A 24,735-nucleotide genomic window follows, 5' to 3' on the forward strand; every position below is an offset into this window, starting at 1 on the left:
GCCATCTAGTCTCCAGCACTTTGCAATGGCAGCCCCGCAAACTGACCCAACTGGCATTCCGGAGCTCGCCCGTGGTGGGTCGTCCTGCTCTGACATCAGAGCCTCAGCAGCAAGCACCCCAGGTCAGATTTCTGTTTCCCCACTCCCTCTGCATAGCAGACAGGGATGTGCCCCAGAGCTTCTCCAAAGATGGTCAGGCCAGAACACACAAACCTTCATCCAGTGGCCAGATGTGGCCCCCAGATGGTCTCCTGGTTGTTTTAAATTGTATATGAATGCTCTAGGTGAGAAGGGCTTTTCCAAACTTTCTTGACAGGGATATCCAGCAAGTGAGAGACCCACATCCCCTGCCAGTGCACACAAGGAATTCACAACAGAAGCGAGCACCTCACCAAATGAGACTTCCCTTATGGAGAGTGATGTTTTCTTTCCTATTTGTATTTCTTTCCTATTTCCTATTCCATTAAAAAAGAAATACTTGTTGAGACCTGCTAAACTGATTTCACAACTCACTGATGGGTCTCAACCCACAAGTTGAAAACTCTGCTCTAAGCGGGACCTTGGCCCCTCAGGTTAGCAAAAGTCCCACTGTCTTGGCAAATTCTAACACCTTGGCCCTGCCCACGTTTGCTCTGCCTGCCCAGGTGAAGAGTGAGAAACTGAGGTACAAGCCAGAGGGAGCAGGCCTATGGCTCCTGCAGGCATTCGACCTGGGGCCTGCCTAAACCCACGATGGGCAGCTGTCTCTAGTTCAGATCTGAGTGACCAATAGGATCCTCCTAATGACCAGAGAGCCAGATGCCTCTCTGGATCCTCCACAGGCTCCCTGTCTATGATCACTGGGCTCCAGGCCAAGCCCCTGGCCTTGTCATTGATGATGATGGTGATGGTCATGGTCATGATAGTGCTGGCGGCCATTTGCAGAGCACTTACCACAGACCCACCCTGCAAATACTTGTCTTGCACAAAGCGCATGATTCAATGCCGCAGTAATGATCTTAGGAGGTACCACGAGCGTCCCCATTTCACAGATGAAGAAGCTGAGGCTCAGAAAGGAACTGGTTCAAGGTCGCACAGCCAGTTGTGGAGCTCAGATCAACCACAGTGCTCCATGTCGTCCAGGTGAGGCCTCCCCAGGGGCGCCTCCCTCTCCCTCTGGTCTTGCACACACACCCCACGCCCCTCACCTGCAGGACTTTGCCCTGGGGACTCTCGGGAAACAGCAGCACCTGGTTATACAGCGGGTCCAGCGACTTACGGGCGACTTTGGTCTTCTTCTTGGCAATGCATACGCCGTTCTCTAGCAGGTAGGCCTTGATGTAGGCCGCTGGGGGCAGAGGCCAGCGGAGTGAGTTCTAGTCTGGGCTTCAAATGGTGCACAAAGGGTGCAGCAGAGGGAGGCTGCCCACCCACTGCTGGGGATGGGAGGGCCTCCATGGGGTCTGGGGAAGAGGTAACAGGGGCGAGTAGGGTGTTGGGTGGGGTGGTAGGGTGCAGCCAGGCTTGAGTGGGGCCTACTCAACCCCCGGGTGGTCCTTCCTGCCTCCCCCTTCCTTTGCTCACTCTCCACTGACCTGTTTTTTCTTTTGGTCCCTGCCTCACCCAGCCCTCCCCTGGCTTATACATCCATCGCTGACCTAGTCACTCAACAAATGTTTATGCAGCACCCACTGTGTGCCATGCACCCTACCAGGCACTGGGGTATAAACAGGAAAGGGGGCCCCTGCCCTCCAGGAGCTCAGTCTAGTCAGGGAGGCTGACAAGGTCAACTACAATCTCAACTGGGTTGCCAGAACAAACCCTGAATCATCAGTTCCATGTGAGTCACTAGAGTTGGGACAGAGGGGTCCCCCACAGTTGGGCCCAATTTGCTCTCTTCTAGACCCAGACACCCCTCAGGATATCCTTCCCACCTCCACCCCTGCCTTGCAGAGGGGAGGGCAGACCCACACCTGGCAGTGTCTTGGAGCCTGGCTTGGCTGTCAGTCCCCGAGCCTGGATGATGTCCACTTCGAGCTGACCATTCCGTTCCTGCAAGCCAATCTCCACATCCCCTGCAAGAGGACCCAGGAGACGAGAGTGGGAAGAGGCTTAGGAGCTCACTCAAGGGCTCAGTTCCTCCCCTCTGCTTAGGGATGAAATCCCCTCCCCTGCTCCCAGCCCAAAACAAGACCAGAACCAGCTCCCACTCCAAGTGCCTGGGCGCCTCTGAGGGCTGGCAGGTGCGACTAGACTCCAGGCTGGCTGCTCAGCAGATGGAGCCAAGGCAGAGCGGAAGGAGGGAGAGATGCAGGGCGTCTGGTGGGAGCCCCTCCCCGATTTGGAACAGGTCTTGGGGCACTCACCCATCGGCGTGGTGGCCAGGGTCTGGCGGCCCACAAACTGTGCTGGCCCCATGCTGCCCAGGAAGTCACTGAACTGGGCGTCCGACGCCAGGCAAACACCCCCATAGTTAAGGCTGCAGGAAGAAGAGAGAATACGAAAACAAACATTCCTGGGGGGCCGACCGAGGATGCTGATGACAGGCGGTCAGCTCTGGACCGTCCCTCATTCCATGTGATTTCTGTCCACATCCGTCACCCAGCCTCAGGCAGACTGGTGTCCTGTCTCTCCATCTTCTATCCTCATGGCCCTAAAGTCTCAGCTAGGACTCCTAAATTCTAGGGCTTAGCTTTGTGTGCTATACCATTCTCCTACCTCTCCTTGCCGAGCCTCAGGTTTCACCTCCGTGAAATGGGTATGGTGATGCCTGCCTCTTGGGGTGGTTGTAAGAATCAAGGGAGATGATGCTTGTCTGTGCCTGGCTCCTAGGGTTTGGTGTCACGATCCTCAAAATGTGGTCCAGAGACCAGCAGTATCACCCGGGAGCTACTTACAAACAGAATTGAGCCCCACTCTGCCCGCTAGATGCTGAATCAGAGTCTGCCTTTTAACACAAGCCTCAGAAGACTCGTTTGCACCTGATAGTTTGAGATGCACAGGACCCGTGGCTCAGCCTTGGAGGTATGCATTTGTTGCTGCTGCTGGGTGGCCCAATCTTTACTTCCCCTTCCTTTGGGAACAAGATCTGAAATCTCCTTTGGGGAGCCCTCTCCCCAAGCATTGATTTCTGCTGGAGTGGAACAGACCTGGCTCCAGAGGCTGGTGTGAGCTCAGCTTGGCCAATCAGGGCATTAGCTTCCCCCTGGCCAGTGATTGGCTCAGAGATGGGCATGTGGCCCAAATCAGCCCACAAGAATCTGGCCAGGAAGCACTGTTTGAATGGTGGGGAGTGAGAAGCTCTCTTCCTACCAGATGTGAAGTCGAGACACAAGACTGAGCTTCTGGCAGCTATCCTACTACCATCTGGAGTCCATGAATGGAGCCAGCAAACTGGTGGCCCTGTGTGAGCACCTGGATCAAGCTCTACCCGAAGCAAGTGCTTCATCTATTTTTTTTGGTTACATAAGTCAACAACAACAATAATTATTTTGCTTAAACCAGTTTTAGTCTTTTCTTCCCCATCTCTGAAATGGGAATAACAATGTTCCATCTCCTAGGTCTGCTGTTCATATTAAATGAGATGAGGCAATATGTACCGTGCCTGACGTACCCCTATCATTTTTAGGAGCAAAGCACCCACAACCCCTTTTCTCATCTGACCCTCGCCACAAGCACAGGAAGGTGGTTTTCACCTTTCTCACTACTATTTAAACGAGGAGGCCCAGGTTCAGCCCGGCCTAAGGCCACAGAGCTCACAGGGCAGTCAGTACTAGAACACAATCGTTGTAACGCCGAATCCCAGGCCACTTTCCACCTGGGCTGTTCCAAGAGCAGCTCTCACAGGTGTCTCAGCAGTAGCCAGGGAGGTCTTTGAGCAGGACGAGGAACTGCCTCGGGCCTCGAGGGCACTACACGCTTTGTTCCATGCCCTGAGAGCCACCACCCCACCCCAGGAGGCACTTCCAAGGGCGGAGGGGTTTCTGGTTCCGCCCCGCACGGGCACCCATGCTGCTTCCGAACCACTCTGCTATTTTCCCTTTTCCCAAGTTCTTCAGAGACACCAACGCTGTCACGGTCCTCTCTTCCTGCCTCCAGCTCCTCAGTCTAGAAGTCTTCCTGGGGGCGTGAACCAAAGCTTTCTGACTATTACGCCTAATCAATTCACAAAACCTCACAACGGGAACAGGATTTACCCACTTGCTCAGTCAAGTTCCAGGAGGATGTTCTCTAATCTAGCCCTCCCTATTTCACAGATTAGAAGACCGAGGCCCAGTGAGACAGACACCTGCCCGAGGTCTCTGTGATGGCAGCGCTTGCTGCTCTACCAGGCTCCCTCCCGATTCAAGTCACCCGATAGCCTTTTGCACCTTTATTTATGCAAGAAATTCTAAGCAAGCTGAGGGAAGGGACAAGAGAAGACCCTGTGCACAAACACCTTGCTATTTTGCTGGACGAACCTGTTGCTCCTACAGAAACAACTAAGAATAACATAACAGGGCACAACCAGTCCTAGACCCCCCCGCCTCGGGGTGCACACCTCAGTACCAAGGGCCTGCTCTGTGCCAGCGCCTGTCCAGGCTCTGGGGCTACAGCAGTGAACAATACAAGGCCCTGTCCTCAAGGACCGGACATTGTGGTGTGACCCCTGGATTGGCTCTACTGAAGCAGGCATGATTTCATCCAGTTGCCATGCAAGGATGCTGAGCTTCAGGAGGGAAAGCCACATAGTAACCTCGCCTTGTCCAGGACTAGTCTCGATACACGGGGTGGGCTCCCGGAAGCCCACCTGGTGTGTGTTTCTGTGTGTGGTTAAGGCCACATGTTCACCTCTTCCTCCTGGGTACACAGCTCAGTCCACCTCCCAGCCTCGTAACTGAGAGTGGCCTATGGACATGAACTAACGTGATGTGGGCCATTTCCAGGCCTGTCCTATGAAAACCTCCCACAGGCCATCCCACACCCACGAAAACAGCTACCATCAAAAAGAACACAAAATTTAAAAAATGAAATAACAACCGTTGGCAAAGACGTGGAGAAATTGGAATCCTTGTGCACTGTTGAATGTCAAACGGTGCAGCCACTATGGAAAGCAGTGTGGCAGTTCCTCAAAAAATTAAAAATAGAACTGCCATACGATCCAGCAATTCCGCTTCTGGGTATATACCCCGCCTCAAAACTGAAAGCAGTGTTTCTAAGAGATACTTGTACACCCATGTTCATAGGAGCATTATTTGCAATAGCCAAAAGGTGGAAGCAATCCAAGTGCCTGTCACTGGATGGATGGATAAGCCAAGTGTGGTATGTACACACATGGGCTGTTATTCAGCTTTAACAAGGAAAGAAGTTCTAACACATGTTACAACATGGATGAACCTTGAAGATGTTATGCTAAGTGAAATAAGCCAGTCACGAAAGGACAAATGCTACACGATTCCACTTACATGAGGTACCCAGTGGAGTCAAAGTCATAGAGACAGAAAGCAGAACGGAGGTTGCCAGGGGCTGGGGGAGGGGAGAATGGAAAGTTATTATTTGACGAGTACAGAGTTTCACTTTAACAAGATGAAAAGAGTTCTGGAGATGGATGGTGGTGATGGCAGCACAACAATGTGAATGTTCTTAATGCCATTCACTGAACCATACACTTAAAAATGGTTACAATGGTAAACTTCATGTTGTATGTATTTTACCATGATTAAAAAAACAAAAACAAAAAAACCTCCCACATGCGACTTCTCTCTTCCCACATCAGAGTGTTCAGCAGAGGGTCTTAGGGCCCCAAGGATGGTGACGCCACAAGAGAAAAGGAACCTGGGCCCAATAGCCAGAAACATCTGCACTGAAGTTTGCATGAGCAAGAAATAAACGTTTTTGTTAAGTCATTGATTAAAAAGTCTGGTTACAGCAACTGGCTTTACTATAACAAAGACAGTGAGCCTGTCCCCTGGCTGGAGCTGGTGGGTCCAGGGGTCGACCCCTGACCCGAGCTCAGGCAAACACTCTCTGGGAAATAAAAAAGAGAATCCCAGAGACCAACAGTCATGAGAACTGAGCCGTGGGAATGGTCTGCCCTCACCAAGAGCCCAAAACGACTACCCAGTCCTGGCTGCTCAGCTCTTCCCTCAACCACGTGAGACACCGCAGCGTCGTTGCAATAAAGTCTGTTTTTACTTAAGTTATCAGCAGAGTCAATGGCAGGATAGCAATTTGACATTTTGGCCTCAGTGCTTTTTCATTTTCATGATTTCCTACTACCCCCAGCTGCCCTGTGCTCTGTTCAGGCAGTAGCCAGGGTGCTCTACGTCCACAGCCTCAGAGCAGGGAAGACCGAGGAGGATGCAGAGAACAAGACAGCAGATTCTTGGCTTTTGAGTTTCACACCTAAGAAGAAATGGACTTAGAAGGATAGGGACAAAACCAGGCTGCCCTGCCCCAAACGAACGAACAATCCCCAGCGTGGAGGGCAGAGGGAGTCAGGCGGGGAGGGAAGAGAGCTGGGATGCTGGAGCATCCTCGAGGAAGGTCTGGGTCCTTGGGCTGGCGGTGCCGGGGATGACAGGAAACCTCAGGTAGGTTTGGGGAATCTGGAAGCAGAGGGGACTCATGCTCATCCTTCTTATTGCGGGGAGCTGAGACAAGGGCTCGATGCCTTGCAGAAATGGCTGCCTGGTGTCTTGTCAAGTGAATCTGCGAGTCTCTGCGGCTCTGTGTGTCCCTCCACGCCCCAGGGAGGAGCATATGGCCCTCTGCATGTGAGAGAGGGCCAATCAAGGCAGAGGCAGAGTAGTATTTGAATCCACACAGTCGGGCTTCTGAATCTATTATCTCAACAATTATGCAACAGTGTCACAGAGAAAGTGCTTAGAGAAAGGGAAAAACAACTTAAATATCTGGGGATGGAAATGTGTACCCATTATTCTTGCAAACCCAAAGACTCTTAACGAACAGCACCAAACTGTTCATTAGACTCTCTCATGGCTGGTGACATGGCCTTTCCTCTAAGCCCCTGTCGCTATTCCACCCCGCCCTCCTGGACGTCTCCGGGGGTCCAGGCTCCATTTTACAAGGAAGGTCTGGGCTCCGAAAGCCCCAGAAATAGCAGTGCCTCTTGGGTTCAAGTCACTGAAGGGGCCCAGCCTCCCAGGCAGCGGGTCCTTCTGCAGCCTGAAATTGAAAGTTTCCTCCAACATCATTGTCTGCTCCTCAGTTCCTGGTGGGATTGGGAGCAGACAATGGGGAACTGGCAGTCTGGTAATTAGCAGTAATTGTCTATAATATCTGGGCGGCTGCCTGATTTCCCATCCCAGGGTGCCTCGCCGGCTGCCAAGGAACCAGGCAGACGCCCCAGAAACCCTGAACGGGTTATCACATCCTCTTTGGGGCTGCAGGAAGGGAGAATAAAGTGGTGGCAGGTCCCTACTGGCCAGAGGACCGACTGCATCGGAGACTCCACTCCACCTTGGGGTCTTCTCTGGAGCAGGACGAAAGGCAGGGGATACAAAGTCAGAGCTGGTTCTACTCCTCGCTAGTCAACTGCTTGCTGTGTGACCTCTGGCAGGCTGCTGGTGTCTCCGCACTTGAATCTTCTTATCTGCAAATGAGACCACCCCTCCCTCATGGACAGTGTGCAGCCATTTCATTGGTGGGGGCCTGTGCTGTTCCAGTCTTAACTGTTTTGAACATCTCTGTTCATAGCATCCATTCACAAAGGGAGAGGAAAAAGCTTGCTGAATTATTAAGTGCCACATACCTCCTACCACCTAGACCATACTTTGTATGCAGTAGGAACTCAATAATTGTTCACTGCCAAACCCTTCAGCTGGTGAAGGGAAAATATAGTGGTTAAGGTGGGGGGACTTTGGCATAATACAGACCTTGGATTCCGGTGCTGTGCAACCTGGGCTAAATTTTGTAACCTCTCTGGGCTGTCGTTTCCTCATGCATAAAATGGGAATACGTCGTGATCGCCTTGCTGAGCTGTTGGGGAGAGTCAGTGAGATAATGCAGGCAAGGTGCTTAGCCCAGGGCCTAGAACACAGCATTTGCTGGAGGAATAAAGTGCACCACGGCTTGCAGGTCCCTGCTGCCCGGCCTGCCCAGACAGCTGGGGCCCCTTCGTGGCATTTCTGATTCCAGACCTGCTGGCAGTGCAGCATCTGGATGCCTGAGACCAAGCCCAGGGCATCTGGAGGTGGTGCTGGGGGGGCTGCAGCAGCTGGGTCCTCCCAGGACACATGCCATGTGGGTGGAGGCAGAAGCCGGAAACAGGATTACCACCCGTGTGCCACTGGCCTTTTCTTTTGTGTTAATGGTGAAATGAGATTTCCTGCATTTCAAATCCTGTTAGTTCTGTTTGTGGAGCTGAAACCCATTTGTCTTTTATTATTAACCTTTGAGCTCGGCTTGGCTGGATTTTCTGTGCTCTGGATGCTTTAAGAAGTAATTGGGTTATTTGGGGGTTTGATTCTCCTCTTTTCCAGATGGATCACCTGCCTCAGTCGCATCAGAGATTAAAAGGCTGCACAGCCCTCACGGTGATTATGGGTGATGTGGTTCTGAAAGGTTTGGGTAGTTTATGCGCAGTCTGTTCATCCAGTCACCACCTGTCCCCACATGTCCACCTGTCCATCAAGCTTCCCACAGACTTGCTGAGCCCATAATACACTCCGTTCTGCTGTAACGTGAAACAGACATTTCTAAAAATTACCGGGAAGCACAAAATCCTGCCATAAACATCACAGAGCTGATGGGGAAAACAGAGTTAGGGGCGCAACACCCCCTATTTATTCCTCCTTCAGCAAAAAGGAAACCCAGGCTCCAAGAGCTGAAGGATGTCTTTACAATCAGTGAGCGGTGGAGCCAGGACTCCAATCCAGGCATGCCTCACCCCAAAACGTGGACTGCACGTCCCTGTGCTCAGCTATGTCAGTGTCACATCAAAAACAAAGGGAAAGACAGGGACATGATAAAAATGGTAGCGCCGTCGTAGACATGTTAACTGGTTAGGAAATGCAGAAATATGACAGTTAATACGGCGCTTTACCTTGAAGATGGCCTGAGCTTGCTTGTGGAAGTGGGTGTCAGAAGGCCTGCAGCCTTAACTCTACTGCAAATCCTGCAAAGGGGTGAAGGAGGCTTTCAGAAACGGGAGGGGAAGTTCGAACGCCAGGGGTGCATGGGTGTGGCTCAGAACACGCACAGGCTGACGGAGCAGGTAGAGGTCCGAGGTGTGGGTGTCTTGTGTATTCCTATGTGGGTGCAATTTTCTGCCTTCACTAGTGTGTCTCGTGGATGAAATCACACCTGAGCAAAGGTGAAATCCGTGTTATGCTCAAGTTATTCCCTGATACTTTAATCGTGTTGGAACAAATCTATGTTTTCGAAACAAGCATTGTAGCGGAATTGATTGTATGCCAGGATACGTGGCATCACACAATCCTGGCTCCAGCTTCTCAAGCATTCAAGACATTTCCAGCTCCGCCCCCCAGCGCCCCTGCCCCCGCCCTGAGAGTGTGGTTCATGGCCATGAAGCTAGGGATTTATTTTTATTTATCAAAACTTTGCCATGAGTCAAGCGCTAATAGTACTAGGTTATCAATAAAAGCTAGGTACTTAAGATATAATACCCACTTTACAGAAGGGGAAACTAAGATACAGAAATGTTAAATAACCCAACCAAGATCACGCTGTTAGTAAGCGGCAGACCCGGGACTTGAGACCTAGGAGTCTGGTTCCCGAGCTCATTTCTTAACCACTCTGCTGTGCTGTGTCTAAGGCCCCTGAGGGGACCTTAGCCTTGCCCATAGCTGAGCACAGGGAGTGCAGTCCACGTTTTGGGGTGAGGCAGGCCTGGATTGGAATCCTGGCTCCACCGCTCACTGATTGTAAAGACATCCTTCACCTCTTGGAGCCTGGGTTTCCTTTTTGCTGAAGGAGGAATAAATGACGATCGGATAACCCTCGGAGCTGTTGTAAGTATAAAATGAGATAAACTTCTTAGAATCTGGCAGAGTCAAATGCTCAACAAACACTAATGCTTATAAAACAAAACCAAACAAATTTCCTTCTCCAGCCCACGGCTACATCCGTCCTGGTTTGTCCTTCTGGCACGATGGCTCTGCTAATAGCAGGGGTGGGGGAGAGAGGGGATTCTGCCCAGCTTCCTGGGCCTTTGGTGAATAGGGAAACAGCCTTAGCAGGAACAAGACCCTGAGCCCGGGCGCGTCCCTGCCATCGGCTCACACTCTGCCTTCCAGGGCTGTGGGCACAGTGACCCAGACACTCAGGGAGCTGAATGCCCATGACCCAGACACATCAGGACAACGAGGGGCGGAGGGAAGGAGCAGGAGGGGTGCTGGGAGCCGGCTTTGAGAGCTGAAGGTTTACAGAGAGGATGCTGGGGCCCCAGATTCTGTGTGATGGGGAGCCTGGGGCGGGGCGGGAAGGAGGGGAACGTGTGCATGCTTTCGTTCACAGCGCCTGCCCATTATTCATCAAAATTTGCAGAGTATCACCCGTGGGCCAGGCCCTGTGCCGGGCAGGCATCGAACTCAGTGTCCAGTGGGACAGACAGACACACATGTGACAATTAGGACAGAGTGATGGGTGCTGCGGTGGGGGAAGAAAGGGCTGTGGAAGCTGCTGTTACAGTCAGAGGAAAGGTAGACCACACCGTTCCACTTCTCCCGTCCACGCCCACAGCAGACATTGCTAATCAACCTCAATACTCCTGCCAAGCCTGGACTGGGCTCCAGAATCCTTCTCAACACAGCACTCCAGGCAGCCACTATCAATTAAATGGAGTTGGCACATGACATAAAGCTTACGTGCTGGTTCTTAGCTGAGACCTGGAGGAGGAATGAGTCAGAGAGTGGAGAGGGCGTAGGGTAGGAGAGGCAGTGCCAGGTGGACGGAGCAACATACGCAAAGACCTGGAGGGGAGACGGAGGGGAGTGTAGAGGTTCAGGGTGGTGGAGTGGGGGCCACATGGCTGGGGACTGAGAGAGGCTGGCAGAAGTCAGAGGAAATAAGTGCGGAGTGACAGACTATGGAGTTTAGACCAAAAAAGAGACTCGCAGGCATCCAGGCAAGAGTGATGAGTGGCCTCACCCGGGGGCGGGGATGGAGAGCAATGGATGGAGTCAGACAACTAGGGGTGAAATGGTAGAACTTAGTCATGGATTAGATGTGGAGTATGGGGAGCCGTTGAGAAGAACCCTGGGTTTCTGGTTTGGGCGGCCGGGAGATGGTGGAGCTGTGCCCTCTCCCAGGTAGCAGGCTCTGCTGCCCCCACCCCCACATCCCGACCCTCCCCACGTCAGTGCTCCCTGACGTCTAACTGCCAGTACCTGTGTTCCTTTGCCCACATCTCTCTGGGCCCGGGGCCCACAGTGCCACAGGAAGGGCAGGAGAGTTAATCGGGAGCAGCATCAACCAGTAACTGATGAGAGTCGGAGTATAAGGACTTCAGCTCCCTCACCTCCTGGGTGACGATGCAGGCGCATGTTCCACACTGGCTCCCAGAGGCCCCTGAGGACTAGGCTCTGGCTGCCCACAGTGGCGGCTGGCTTCTTAAAGCACACGGCATTGGAGGCCTCCCCACCCCGTTTCTCTCATGTGCGCCTCTGTCCCGTTTTTTGGGAATCACCTCCCAAAGCGAACTGCTTGCACTCAAATCGCGTCTCGGGCCTGGCTCTGGGGAACCCAGACGAAGCAGACGGCCACAGGGAGAATCTCAGCGTGCAGGGAGGTCCGGAGAGGAGCTGTTCTTGTGGTCCTTTCTCGGGGGCTGGAATCCCTGCTCTCTGGGGGAGATGGGCCTGCCAACCCACAGTTGTCCCTTTCCATCCTTTGCATGTAGAACCCCAACTTTCAATCAGGCAGAAAGGGCCCTGGCGAAAGAAAGCCCTTCCCCAGCTCCGGGGATAAACCGCAATTGGTCCAACATGCTCAGGCCTGAGGAGGTAAAAGATGGAGGGATTCGAGTCTTTCATAGTATCATCCAGCCACCAAACCATCCTGGAAGCGTCCGTCTCCAGAAATCTTGACAGACGCAGCCATTAGATGAGGGCAGGAGTCGAGTGTAACGGTGAAGGGCAGACTCCAAATGCCTGGATTTGAATCCGGGCACCTGAAGCCACTTACTGGCTTTGTGACCTTGGGTAAGTTAATTCACCTCTCTTGGCTTCCGTTTCCTCGTCTGTAGAATGGGGACATTAACAGTGCCGGTGTCATCAGGTTGTCACGAGAACTGAATGAGTCGATACACGTAAAAGCCGTCAGCACAGGGCCTGCACGCGGCTAGTGCTCTGTGACTGTTGCCTCTGGAACGTTATCACCGTTAAGTCAGGGCTTCTCAACCCTAACGTGCACACGAACCACTGGGGCATCTTGTTAAAATGCAGACTCTGATTACGTGGGTCTGGGGGGTGCGGGTTGGTCTGAGATGCTGCATTTCTAACAAGCCTCCCAGGGATGCCGATGCTGCTGGACTGTGGACCATACTTTGAACAGCGAGTGCTGAGGTGGTTGTTAGGCAGTATTGTGTAATCTGGAGCCCAAGGATCTCCACTGACAGAACAGCCCACCCCACAGGGCCTTCCCCAGCCCCGAGACCTGGTTAGGGTGCAGCATTTCCAAAGTTCTCTATGCCTGTCCTTTGCAGCTCTCACCTAACTGCCAGGTCAGAGGAAGACAGGGTCTCTGAGGGCTCAGCCCAGTGTCTGGCACACGGCAGGTGCTCGATCACAATTGCTGAAAGGAAAACCCCGTGACCGCTTGCAGGAACACACATGCCGGAGCTCCAGTGCTCAGGCAGACCCAGCAGCGCCAGGGGCTGCAGGCTCGCGGGGGCTGGCTCCCTGTGAGCCTCAGCTGGGCTGGCAGGAGCCCAGGGGGAGGACGGTCACACCCCCTCCTGTTTCAGAGCCTGGCATCTGGGTCCCACCAGTGCCCAAAATACCTCCAGAACAAGAAGCCCGATCACAGCTCAATGTCCCCACCTGTCCTTTCTACATCCCTTCCTCTCCCAGGTGCTGGGTGGAGTAGTAGCAGCGGGCTGGGCTCCACCAAGACCCTCCCCTCTGCTGGACACAGCAGCCTCCAACCCACCTGATACTTCCTCAGTTGGGCCCAAGACACCCACCCCAAACCTTTTTATAATCATAATCATCACAGCCCACATTGATCCCATGCTTGCTCTGTGCTATGCACTTTATAGACATGATTGCATACATGGTGCCTCCCTGTATCCGTCAGGATGCGACTGCCCACAATATGCAAACTACCCAACAAACAGTGGCTGAATCAACAAACGACAGTAGTCACAACTAATAATAATAATGCATGCTATATGCCAGTCACGGTTCTAAGTGCTTTTGCAGATATTAACTCCTATAATCCTCACAATGACTCTATTAGCGGTCTGTATTATTACTGTCCCCTTTCTATAGAGGAAGAAACTGGGCTCAGAGAGGTAAAGTAACTTGCCCAAAGTCACACAGCTACTAAGAAGCAGAAACAAGGCACAAACCAGGATTGTCTGACTCCAAAGCTCTGGCTTGGAGCCTCTCTGTAATGGAATCAGACGCTCTGGTCCCTTAAAGCACATTACAGCAGATGATGACAGGAGCCGCCGTCCAAGCACCTGTCATGTGCAGGCATAATCTCATTCCCTGTCACAACACTCTCCTATGCTGCTCCCCTCAGACAAGCCATGTGGCCCCCCTGAGCCTTCACCTGCTCTTCTTTAAGACAGGTCAGGAGCCTGCTGCTGCTCATGGCACCACGGTGCCCTCTCTGTGACCTAGTCCTCTGACCTGCCTATGAGGCCAACAGGCGGGATGTTTACCAGCCTCTTGAAGCTGAAGAGACCAAGGGACATGCCCAAGGCCACCCAGGGGATCAGTGGCAGAGTCAGGACTAGGACTCAAACCTCCTGACCTCCTGAAACTCAGCAGGGACCCACTGCCACCCAGATGCCTGGCATATCTTCCTCTAAGGTTTGCTGCCTTGCCAAGTTTCTCAGGTTGAAGAAAAACTTGTTCCCTTCCTCCTCCTCCTCCTCCTCTCCCTTCCGCCTGTCCTCCTCCTCTTCTCGCCCTCCGGAAATTCTTCCTAGGAGGTGGGTGGAGCAGCAGCATCTGCCAAGGCAAGGCCATTCAGAGAGGCCGGAGAGGCCCAGTTTTGGGGGGGCTGGGGGTGTGAAGGCTTTCAGCCAACAGAAGCCCCCAGCCACAAAGCAGCCAGAAGTGGGAGGGGAGGAGAAGCTGGTGGCTGAGCCCCAGCCCCGGCCCTCAGTGGCTTGGCCGGGTATCTGCCCTGTCTAATGGAACTTTCTGCAATGATGGAAAAGTTCCACTTCTGCACTGTCCGATCTGGTTGCCAAGGGACACGTGTTGCTACTGAGCACTTGAAATATGGCTAGTGCGACAGAGGAACAGAATATTTAATTTAATTTTAATTAATTTACATTTAAATAGCCACATGTGTCTAGGGTCTACTGTACTGGACGGCACGGCATCTAACTTTTCCAAGCCCATCTCCTCACGTGCTCGACAAGGATCCTGATACCCCATCTCTCTCTGGCTGAGGATATCTCATACAATGAAGCCATGTGGTCTCATGGAACAAGCCCCAGCTGAGAGTCAGGACTCCTGGATTCCCGACCTATTAACATGCTGTGTGATCCAGGGCAACTCTTCAACCTCTCTGAGTGCCCTGGTCATCTGCACAATAAGGAAGATGCTTTGGATCAAAGCTTCTTTGCCAGCGATCCATGGATGGGTTTTAGGGAAATCTGGGAACACCCTACCACTATGAGAAGAGTGTGTTTGTGTGACTGTGCGTGTGAGAATGAGTGTGTGTATTTTAGGGTGCCCATGCATGTACTTGTCAGGGGACAGCAGGCCCAAAGCTTTCCCAAAATTCTAAAAGGGGTGCAAAATTGCTCCAAAGGTGAGAACCCCCCGTCTGGACTGGTCTTCTTTCTCCCAGAGAGCTTTTCAAAAGTGGAGCTGCTGGACGCCCCTCCCAGAAACGCTGATTCAGCAGCTTGGACTCGGAGCCCTACGATCTGCGTTTGTAATGAGCTCCCAGTGGCTCTGATGCATGGCCAGAGGCGAGACACACTGGCGAGGAGCCAGTCAGACCAGTGTGTTATGACTTGATGTATGTGAAATTCCTTATCAATCAGCAGTATATATTTTTAAAAACCAGTTGGGATTTAAGAAACTAAAAAAGTAAAGAAGAGAGAATAGTGACCAAAATAAAGGTCCTCTTGACCCCCTTCTATATTTACGGACACTGATCCCGGGCCCTTAGCTGCCAACCTCTGTCCTGTGCTCTTTATGAATATCAACCCATTTAATCCTCATAACACCCCTGGGAGGTTGGTACTATTATCCTCATTTTACAGATGAGGAAACTGAGGCACAGAGAGATGACTTGCCCAGGATCACACAGCCAGTGGTGAGGAGCCAGGATTCAAATCTAGCAGTCGGGCACCACAGTCTGTGCTCTACTCGCTCTCCCTCGGAGCTTCCTTTCTTCATCACCCCCTTCTGAAGATGGGGACGACCCAGGAGCGCTGAGTCAATGCCCCTACCAGCCTGAGGCTGCCCCAGAGCCCCGGGAGGGCAGTGCTCAGTCCCTCCTGCCCACACCAGAGACTGTGAGAGTGAAGAGGGCTGGTGGGCAGGACCGGGCCCCACACTCACTTGCCCTCCGAGCCGTAGCTGTTCATGCTGTCCTCGATGGACTCGTGGCTGGCCTGGCGCAGCGTCCGGCTGGGCATCTCCACCGCCAGGCCCGTCTCCGTGCTCCTCTGGATGGCCCCCTTCAGCCTCCGGCTGTCCCCTTCTGGGCAGAGAGGCCAAGAGAGATGGGGAGAGAGACATGGGGTGGGAGGGGACAGAGAGGCAAGCCGTCTGGTTAGTGTTGCAGTGGCTGGTGGCTGCCCACCGTTGGCCCCCACCCCTCGTCCATCAACCTCCTCCTGGCACCAGCCTCACCTGCACGTGCCCTCCCTGGGGCAGCCCTGCCCTTCACACCCACCCAACAAGCAGTATCACGAGTCCTGTTGACGGATTCACTGCCATGTCCTTTTTCTCTCCCTTGAACTCACTTCTCCCCTGCAACCTTCTCCAAGTCCCTTCTCCTCCTCCTCTCCAGGTACCATTCGTGGAGCCCCTACTACTGTCATACTCTGTCAAAGGCTTTGCATGGATTTAGACCAGGGTTTCTCCACCTCAGCACAACTGGCAGTTTGTCCAGGATATTGTTGTCAGGGGTGCCCTGCGCATTGTAGGTCTAACAGTATCCCTGGCCTCGACCTACTAGATGCCATAGCAGCACCCTCCAGTTGTCGTGGTAATCAAAAACGTCTCCAGACATAGCCAAATATCCCCTGGGGGGCAAAAATCACCCCTGACGGAGGACCACAGATTTAGATCATTAGCTCAGAATCCAGACTGCCCGGCTTTAAATTCTGGATCTCTTCCTCACTGGCTGTGAGATTTTGGGCAAATTACTCAGCCTCTCTGTGCCTCCATTTCTTCAATTGTAAAATGGGAGAATGACAGGCTTATTATGAGGACAATGGCCCTCTGTCCTTGCTAGTCCCTCCCCTTGAACATCCTCTTTCCTGCTAGTAGCTCACTCCTTCCCGTCCACCTCGATCGAACGTCATCTTATCCGAGACCCTCCTTGCATTCTCCGGCCCCTCTTGCCCCCTGCCCCTCTCTGCCCTATCACCCTGCTTGGCTTTCTTCCTAACACTCACCACCCCTGATGTTGTACACTGTTGGTTTACTGACTAGCTTCCTCCACATAGACACAGAACTTGTCTTGTTGACTGTTGAAGCCCCAGGACCAAGGCAGTGTTCAGCCACTGCAGGTGCTCCATTAATAACAGCTGATGAGCGAGTGTCTGCCTGAGAGCGGTCCTAATCCCCAACCGCCCAGGAGGGGGATGCGCCTGCTCATCCCGCCTTAGCACCGAGGACACAAGGCACAGAGGTTAAGTGACTCGTCCATGCCCATACAGCCAAGTGGTGGCAGAGCCAGGATGTGACCCCAGGAGGGTCTTTTTACTCCCTACTCCACAGCCTGGTGATCAAGGTAAGCGTTCCACCTCCCACCACCCTGTAGGGACTGTGGGTTTGCTAGGGGAGGGGGTAGATCTTTACTGGGATCTTCCCCACATCCCCACAAAGTCTGAGATGAGCTAGTACACCTCTGGGGCTTCCTCGGTGCTTGCTGAGTGACCTACCAGGAGAAAGCAGCACCATCATAACCCTGCTCGGCAAGGGGGAGCTGGGTCTGCATGCCAGGAGACAGGCCTCCTCCTGGCTCAACAATTCCCTGACTTTAAGACACACACACACACACATACACACACACGCAGAGATACAGATGCTCCGTGTGTGTTTCTCAGTGTGTGCCCACAAGTTTCTCTCCCACACGTATCTGTGTTATTCAGACACTCAGATGCCCACACACTCAGAAAAACACACAGTAACACACACACACAGAGGAATCTATGTGCAAAGACACAGAGTGTGTTAATGTATGCCTGAGGATCGATATTTGTGTTTCCATGGGTCTCCAAATACCTATCATTCTGTGTTTCTGAGGCTAAATGGGTATATGTATCTGTGGGTGTGCCAGACACCCACACACACCTCTGTAAGAAGTATATGCCAACCCACTCAAGAAAGCACAGAGAGAAACTGACACTGTACATTTCTCTGTGTGTGCCACCCTGGGTGTTTCTGAACACGTGGGGGGACATGTGTGTCCCTGGGTCTGTGATTCCCTTCATTCATCATTTGTTCTTTCCCTAATTTGTATCAGCAACCGCCCCTCCTAACCATTTCTATGTTTCTCTGTGTACAGCAGATCCAGAGACATAGAGAAAGATCCAGAGACACATACCACATGCTCACTCAGAAACACAGCCACAGGCACAGAGAGACGTTCCTCCATTCGCTCACACACAAGCACAGTCACCCATCCAGGGACAAACACCCCCCTCAACTGGGGATACGGACCCATGACCTGGCACCACGCAGGCAGGCTGCAGATACCTGCCTGGGCTTTTTACCTCCCCGTGAGCCCTGTTCTGGAGCCCCACACTGGCTCGTCTCCACCCACCAGGGTCTGACACATTTCTCCTGGAAGGGGGAGGACCAAAAAGCATGACAAACAGCTCAGTCTCCACGGGGGCTGAGGAGGAGGTGTGGAGAGGTGTGCTTCACGTCTGCGTGGCATTCTGCAGCCCCGGAGCATTTCACATGCAGTATCCTACGACTTGGGCCTCAGAACAGCCCTGCCCCACTAGCTGAGACTCGGGCAGGCCGGGTAGCACTCGCTGTTGAGTGGGCTAAACGAGAGAACATTTACCACAGCCTGGCACACAGTAGGTGCTAAACAAAAGCAGCCACAGCCACTGCAGAGAAAGACCTCCCAATGCACCCCAAATCAGCCCACACCAACTGTCTTGCATGTTCCCCAACATGCCACCCTCTCTACCTCAAGAGTCCCCAGTCTGGGGATCACAGTTGTACCCAACCGCATTGACAAGGTCCACCATCTGACCTCAGCCATCCAACCCTTCGTCTTGTCATTCTTGCCGACTCAGTCACAGTCCTCAAAGTGACTGTCCCAGTGCTCTCCTACTCCCCATTCCAGAACCCCATCCATCCCAACAGATGACCTTTCTCTCCCACTGGCTGAAAAGATATGTCTCTGTGACACGCTGTTTCTCATTTCCAAATTCCACCATCCTCAGACCTTTAAACCTGCCTCTCAACTTTCCGCTCCTCAGAGAGGAAGGGGTGATCCTTCTCCTGGCCAAGGTTGACCCACCATCTGTTCTCTCCATCCTACCTCTTCCCACCCTTGCTGGGACCTCCTCCCTCCATGTGTCCTTTCTGGGCCTTGAATCTACCTCCTCTTGTCTGCTGGCTCTTTCCACTCCTCCTCAAGCCTGCTCACCACCCTCTTCGACCAACAAACTCCTTCAGAGAGCAGCCTCTGGCCTTCAGGTCACCAGCATGCAGTCTCCTCTCTTGAAGTGTGCCTTCCACCCCACCATTCCGTTCACACGGCGAACCAAACCAGTTTCCAGTGACTGCCTGTGACCACGTACAAGGGCCTCATCTCAGTCCCCAACTCCTGAAGCACGGTGCTTCCATTCACTCAACAAACATTGATTGAGTGCCTTCTTGTTCAGTGGGGAGCCCTCATGAAGATGTTAGACACACTTCTGAGTGCTGGTCTCCACTGATAAAACACACGGATGGGAGACAGGGAGGAATTTCAGCCCCTGCTTCTGGTCCATAGGGGCCCAGAAATAGACCCCGGCCTGATGCACAGAGTGGACAAGGGTGATGCTCCACCCACATCCCCATTCATTTCCCTCCTTCCCACTTTTGTGAGGCCCCTCCACACTGGCTTCTGAAAGTGACTACCTGCCAACATTTCTCTTGGTGTCTTTAGGTCTTCCTTTGAGCTACCGAGCCCACTTTGCCCCCACATAGGCAGAGGCAGAAGTGCCTGGGAATTTATGACCCTGGCCCCCTTAGTCTAAGCCTAAATGGAACAGGAGAGTGAACTCTCAGGTCAGAACTCTGAGGCAGAACCCGGGCTCCCCAGAAGCCCTATGGGAGGGGCTGAACCGCCGTCCATGAGACCTGCCTGACAGCATGTCCCTGCTTGCTTCCTGTGTCACCGGTCTCCTGGGGGGGGGGGGGGGGGCGGGGGGCCTCTCCTTCATACATCACCTGCACAGGAATCTCATCTCAGGGTCCTTTTTGGGGAAACCTGACCTATGACACCTGGCCTAGATGGCACCCTAAGGAAGTCAAAGTTCAAAACTCTTTGCACAGGTTGGTTCCAGAGACACAGAGAAAGATCTGGAGACACATACCACATGCTCACTCAGAAACACAGCCACAGGCACAGAGAGACATTCCTCCATTCGCTCACACACAAGCACAGTCACCCATCACGATGGCAACACCATTCCCTCCAAGAAATGTGGTAAGAAGAGCTGCTGCATAACGACTGCAGGCATGGAGTAGGGCCAGCCTCCCACAGGGATGGCTAAGGGAAGCAAACGCATCATCCACGGCCGTCCCAGTGCTCCACTGGACATGCTTGGAGTTTGAGTCCTGTAAACTTTGGGTACCACTTGTGAGACTGCCCTCGAGGCTGGCCTGTGATGTACAAATAAATGGAGTTTGGATGACCTATTGTTGGCTACCCGCTCACACTCACTGCACCCGAAACTCAATCTGCACAGCTTGAATTTTCTCCTGCAGGGTCCTAGGTCCCTCCTCTCCCAACTTGCGCGGAGTATGTGTGTTGAGGGGGGCAGTGGGGAGAGGGTGTGTGGACACCTGGAGTCCTGCCAGGAGCCAGTAACAACCTGGGGTACCAACACCACTGTGTGCCAAACACTGATGCTGGGGATAGAACAGAGAGCAAGAGGCGTGTGGTCCCTGACCCCATGGAGCTCATGGTTCAGAGCAGGAGGTGGACATTAAACAGATGACCACACTGATTAATCACAAGTGTGTTAAGTGCTCTGCGGAACAAGCACAAGACGTAACGATAGTACCCACTGGCGGGCCAGTGGCGGGGGGGGGGGGGGGACTAACATAGGCTACTGACTACTTCATCCTTTGAACAACAGTCACTTCAAATTCCTCCTTCTTGGACTTCCTCGATAGTGAGCCGAGTGGATCTCCTCTCATTAGTCTGACCACTGCCCCATCCCTATATGTTAGGCTCCCCCCATTCAGTCCTCAAGCTCGCTCTCTCTCTCTAGATCCTCTCCCCTGTGGATTTCATCCCCCTCCCACTACCTCTGGACCACTCAAAGCAAATGAATCTTCGATCCCAGTCTGTGGCCCTGAACTCTGTCCAGGGCAATACTTCCAACTGCATTTTGGATATCACCACCTGGAACATGAGCAGCCTCCTTGGATGCAAGCTGGCCAAAACTAAACCCATCCCTGGCCTCACTTCTGCCAATCAACTCGTTCTGATTTATGCTCCCAATCTTCCCAGCCACCCAGACTCAGAAGCCCCCAAGGACCTCTCTGACTTTTTCCCCCTCTCTCATCAGATTCCAGGTCTCATAGTCCTTGTCCTTAATATCTCTTATATCTCTCCCTTTTTGTCCATTTTCACAGTCAACCACCCTAATTACCTCTAAAAAGTCTAAACTATTTTAACAGCCTCCTAACCGGTCTCCCGGCTTCCAACCCACTCACCCAACAAGCTATTAACAGATTAACTATCCTAAATTACCACTTCAGATCCAGCTATTCCACTCCTACTAACTCATTCTACACAAATAGTCATAAAAGTACACAAAGATGCGCATGAAGAGGTTCCCCACAGTATGTTCACAGCAACGAAATGCTGGACTTGACTGTCTATCAACAGGGGACTGGCTTAATAATGACACATTCCCACAACAAAATACCGTGTAACTGTTCAAAAGAATTATCTAGGGCCCGGCCCGGTGGCGCAGTGGTTAAGTTCACACGCTCTGCTTTGGTGGCCTGGGGTTCGCAGGTTTGGATCCTGGGTGCGGACCTAGCACCGCTCGCCAAGCCATGCTGTGGCAGCGTCCCACATAAAGTAGAGGAAGATTGGCACAGATGTTAGGTCAGCAACAATCTTCCTCAAGCAAAAAGAGGAAGATTGGCAACAGATGTTAGAAAAAAAAAGAAAAAAAAAGAATTATCTAGACCTACAGATACAGTGACATGGAAAGATTGCCTCAACATACTGTTAAGTTAAAAAAACATGTTGCAGGACATATGTAAAACATAATGCCATTTCTATGAAGCTATAGATAGTTTTTATATAGCTTTATCTTTATATTTATGCATAGGCACAGAAAAACCTGGGAGGATATGAACCAAACTGTTAATGCAGAATAACTAAGGGAGAAAGACTGTTAGAGGAAGTACGTGAAAAATTATTTTTTGTAGCTTTTAAATCTAAGTAGAGAGAAAGTGTATAAACCTCAAGTGGATAGCTTGACGAATTTTCACAAAGTAAATCCACCCGTGTAATCAGCACCCAGATGAAGAAACACAGCATTACTAGGGTCCTCAAAGTCCACTTGTGCCCAGCCCTCCAGTCTCTAACCGACTCCACAAGGGTAGCCATTATTCTGATCTCTAACACCAGATATTAGTTTTGCCTGTTTTTAAATTTTATAAACAGAGTATGGCCATTTTTTTTTGGCCTGGCTTCTTCTCCATAATATGCTGATAGTATAAGATCCATCCATATTATTGTGTGCAGTGGTAGACTGCTCACTATCACCACTAAATAGTATTCCACTGTATGAATATACCACAATGTACTTATTCAGTACAATTGTGATGGAATAATTTGATTTTTTTCCATTTTGGGGCTATCAGGAATATGTTGCTAGGATTACTTTAGTGCATGGCCTTTGGTGAACATTTGTACCCATGTCTCTTGGAAATAAACGTAGGCGTGGAACTGCTGGGTCACAGGGCAGGTATTTTCTCAGCTTTAGCCAACACTGCCATCAAATGACTTCCCAAAGTAGTTGTGCAATTTACACTCCAACCAGCACATCGGGAAGATTTTACTTCTCTTTTGTATGCTTCCATGTCTTTTGAATTTTTTATAGTTAAATGTATTAATTCTATAATGTAAATGAAGGTAAAATATAAATCTATAAATAAACCACAGCTTCAATCATGCCATGATTTCTATTTAAAACCTTAGAATGGTTCCACATTGCCTGCCAAATTAGGTTCAACCTTCGCACTCAGGCATTCAAGACCATTATCTGATTCCCACCCCATCTGCTCCTGGTTCCCCCACATTCTCTATACCCCAGCCCAGTGGGCACCTCATTGCTCTATGTACATCCTTAATTACTTCTGCATCCTGGTTTTCTCTCCTTTACTTTCCTCCCTTCCTCACCTTGCCTATCAAAATTCTAACCACCCTCCAGAGTTAAGCTTTAAATAACATCTATAATTTATCAGGCACTTGCCAAACTCTTCAGGCTGTTGTGATAACTAAATCTAAGAATAAAATAATGTCATAATATAATAACATTTAATCTCCAGGATTCCTAGGTGGGTGGCGGCATACAGTAGGCACTCAATAAAGATGACTATTATTAATATTATTATTATTATCACTGTGCCAGACACTATGCCAAGTGTTTTACATAGGTATCATCTCACTTAATTCTCACAATAAACTGTGAGATAGCTACTACTCTATTTTACAGGGGAAGGAAATGACAAATAAGAAGGTTAAGTAACTTCAAGGATACACACAGCTACTAATGGCACAGCTGGAACTCAAAGCCAGGTCTTCATGACTCCAATCACCATGTTTTTAATGAAGCGCTAAACTAAACTTACTAAGCTCTACCACAGAATTCAAATACTGTCTCTTCCACAAAGACTTCCCTGATCAGACTCCTCGAGTCCCAGGGGCACTTCATCTTCACGTCTATTGGGGTATCTATCCCACTACACCTCGAAATACAGTCTTCAGTCAACCTAGCTGACGTCAGTGTCTACAGTGGAAGCTCGTTCTGCGTTTACTTCCCTTCAGCACCTAGGACAGCACTCACCATTACCCATCCCACTAACAGTGTGTTCGACTGAATTGGCTTTACTTTTAGGATGTGTCCCCAAGAAAAATGCAAATTTTCCAGTAAAGAAAACAAGTAAATCTCACTCAGTTGTTTATACCTGAATACGAATGTGTTTAATGTAATTTCTCCCAAAAAGTGTTCGTAAGGAATAGGATGATAAAGTGATGATAACGATAAATTATTAGAGTAGATACCATTATTTTTAGCACTTACCCTGAACAAGCAACTATTTTACATATATATATATATATATATATATATATATATAATTTAACCATAACTCTGAGAGTCAAGTATTATTATCCAATTCAACAAAAGGAACCAGGCTCAGAGCAGTTCAGAAATTTGCCCACGTTTACACCAGACAAGACAGAGCTGGGTTTTAAACGTGGGTCTTTGTGAAAACAGATCCTATACTCTTAACCACTAGAGACCCCAGGAATGTGGTGGTGGGAGGGAGAGGAAGAAGGGAACATATCTATTCTCCACTTTGACATTTTATTGAAGTGCGTCTTTACAGCTTTGTTTTCCAGATGAGGAACCCAATGCTGAGAGAGGTTATGTGACTTGCTCCAGGTCCCCAGGCTCTAAAATCCCTAACCATGTCACTGACCAGAGAGTAATGTCATCTCTGAGAGTGGCCCACTCCAGGTCCATGTCACAGCCTGTGAAGGCCCCCAGACACAAGAGCTCTGGGTCATGGGGTCATTTTAAACTAAGATGAGAGAAGTCCCATGGTCCCTGGGGCTCACTGCTTCTCTGTCCTATAGCCACTGCCCTTCATGTCCCTCTGGAATAAATACCTGGAGGCTGCTGCCTCTTCTTCCTCTCCACGGACGAGCTATTCCCAGTGACTTCAGCCTCACATGCCTCCCTTGCCCAGGTCTTAAGACTCATCTGAAAATCAACAACTGAGCTGACATTGAGGCACTCAGGCCTCCATAGCCCTGATGTTGCCTCTGGCTGTGTCTCAGGACAGGCCAAGGAAGCACAATCCCTGATGTGAGGGGTCTTTTCCTTCTCCCTCTTCTCTCTAGAGCTGTCAAAATCTGCCTTCCTTTAAAACCAGAGAAGAT

At 51.2% G+C, this 24,735-nt stretch overlaps 1 protein-coding gene across 2 annotated transcripts in view; it reads right to left on the reverse strand.

The window, feature by feature from the left end:
• Positions 1-24,735, reverse strand: part of RIMS4 (regulating synaptic membrane exocytosis 4) — a 126,940-nt gene that overhangs the window by 5,841 nt on the left and 96,364 nt on the right. For both annotated transcript variants that reach the window (XM_023626620.2, XM_070247048.1), the window contains 4 exons: positions 15,699-15,837; positions 2,346-2,458; positions 1,953-2,054; positions 1,188-1,327 (listed from right to left, as the gene is read on the reverse strand). In XM_023626620.2, the coding sequence (XP_023482388.1) occupies positions 1,188-1,327; positions 1,953-2,054; positions 2,346-2,458; positions 15,699-15,775 (432 nt within the window). In that variant the 5' untranslated portion in view covers positions 15,776-15,837. The remainder of the gene's footprint in view (positions 1-1,187; positions 1,328-1,952; positions 2,055-2,345; positions 2,459-15,698; positions 15,838-24,735) is intronic.

The sequence above is a fragment of the Equus caballus genome, chromosome 22, assembly GCF_041296265.1.
Source record: "Equus caballus isolate H_3958 breed thoroughbred chromosome 22, TB-T2T, whole genome shotgun sequence".
NCBI lineage: Eukaryota > Metazoa > Chordata > Mammalia > Perissodactyla > Equidae > Equus > Equus caballus.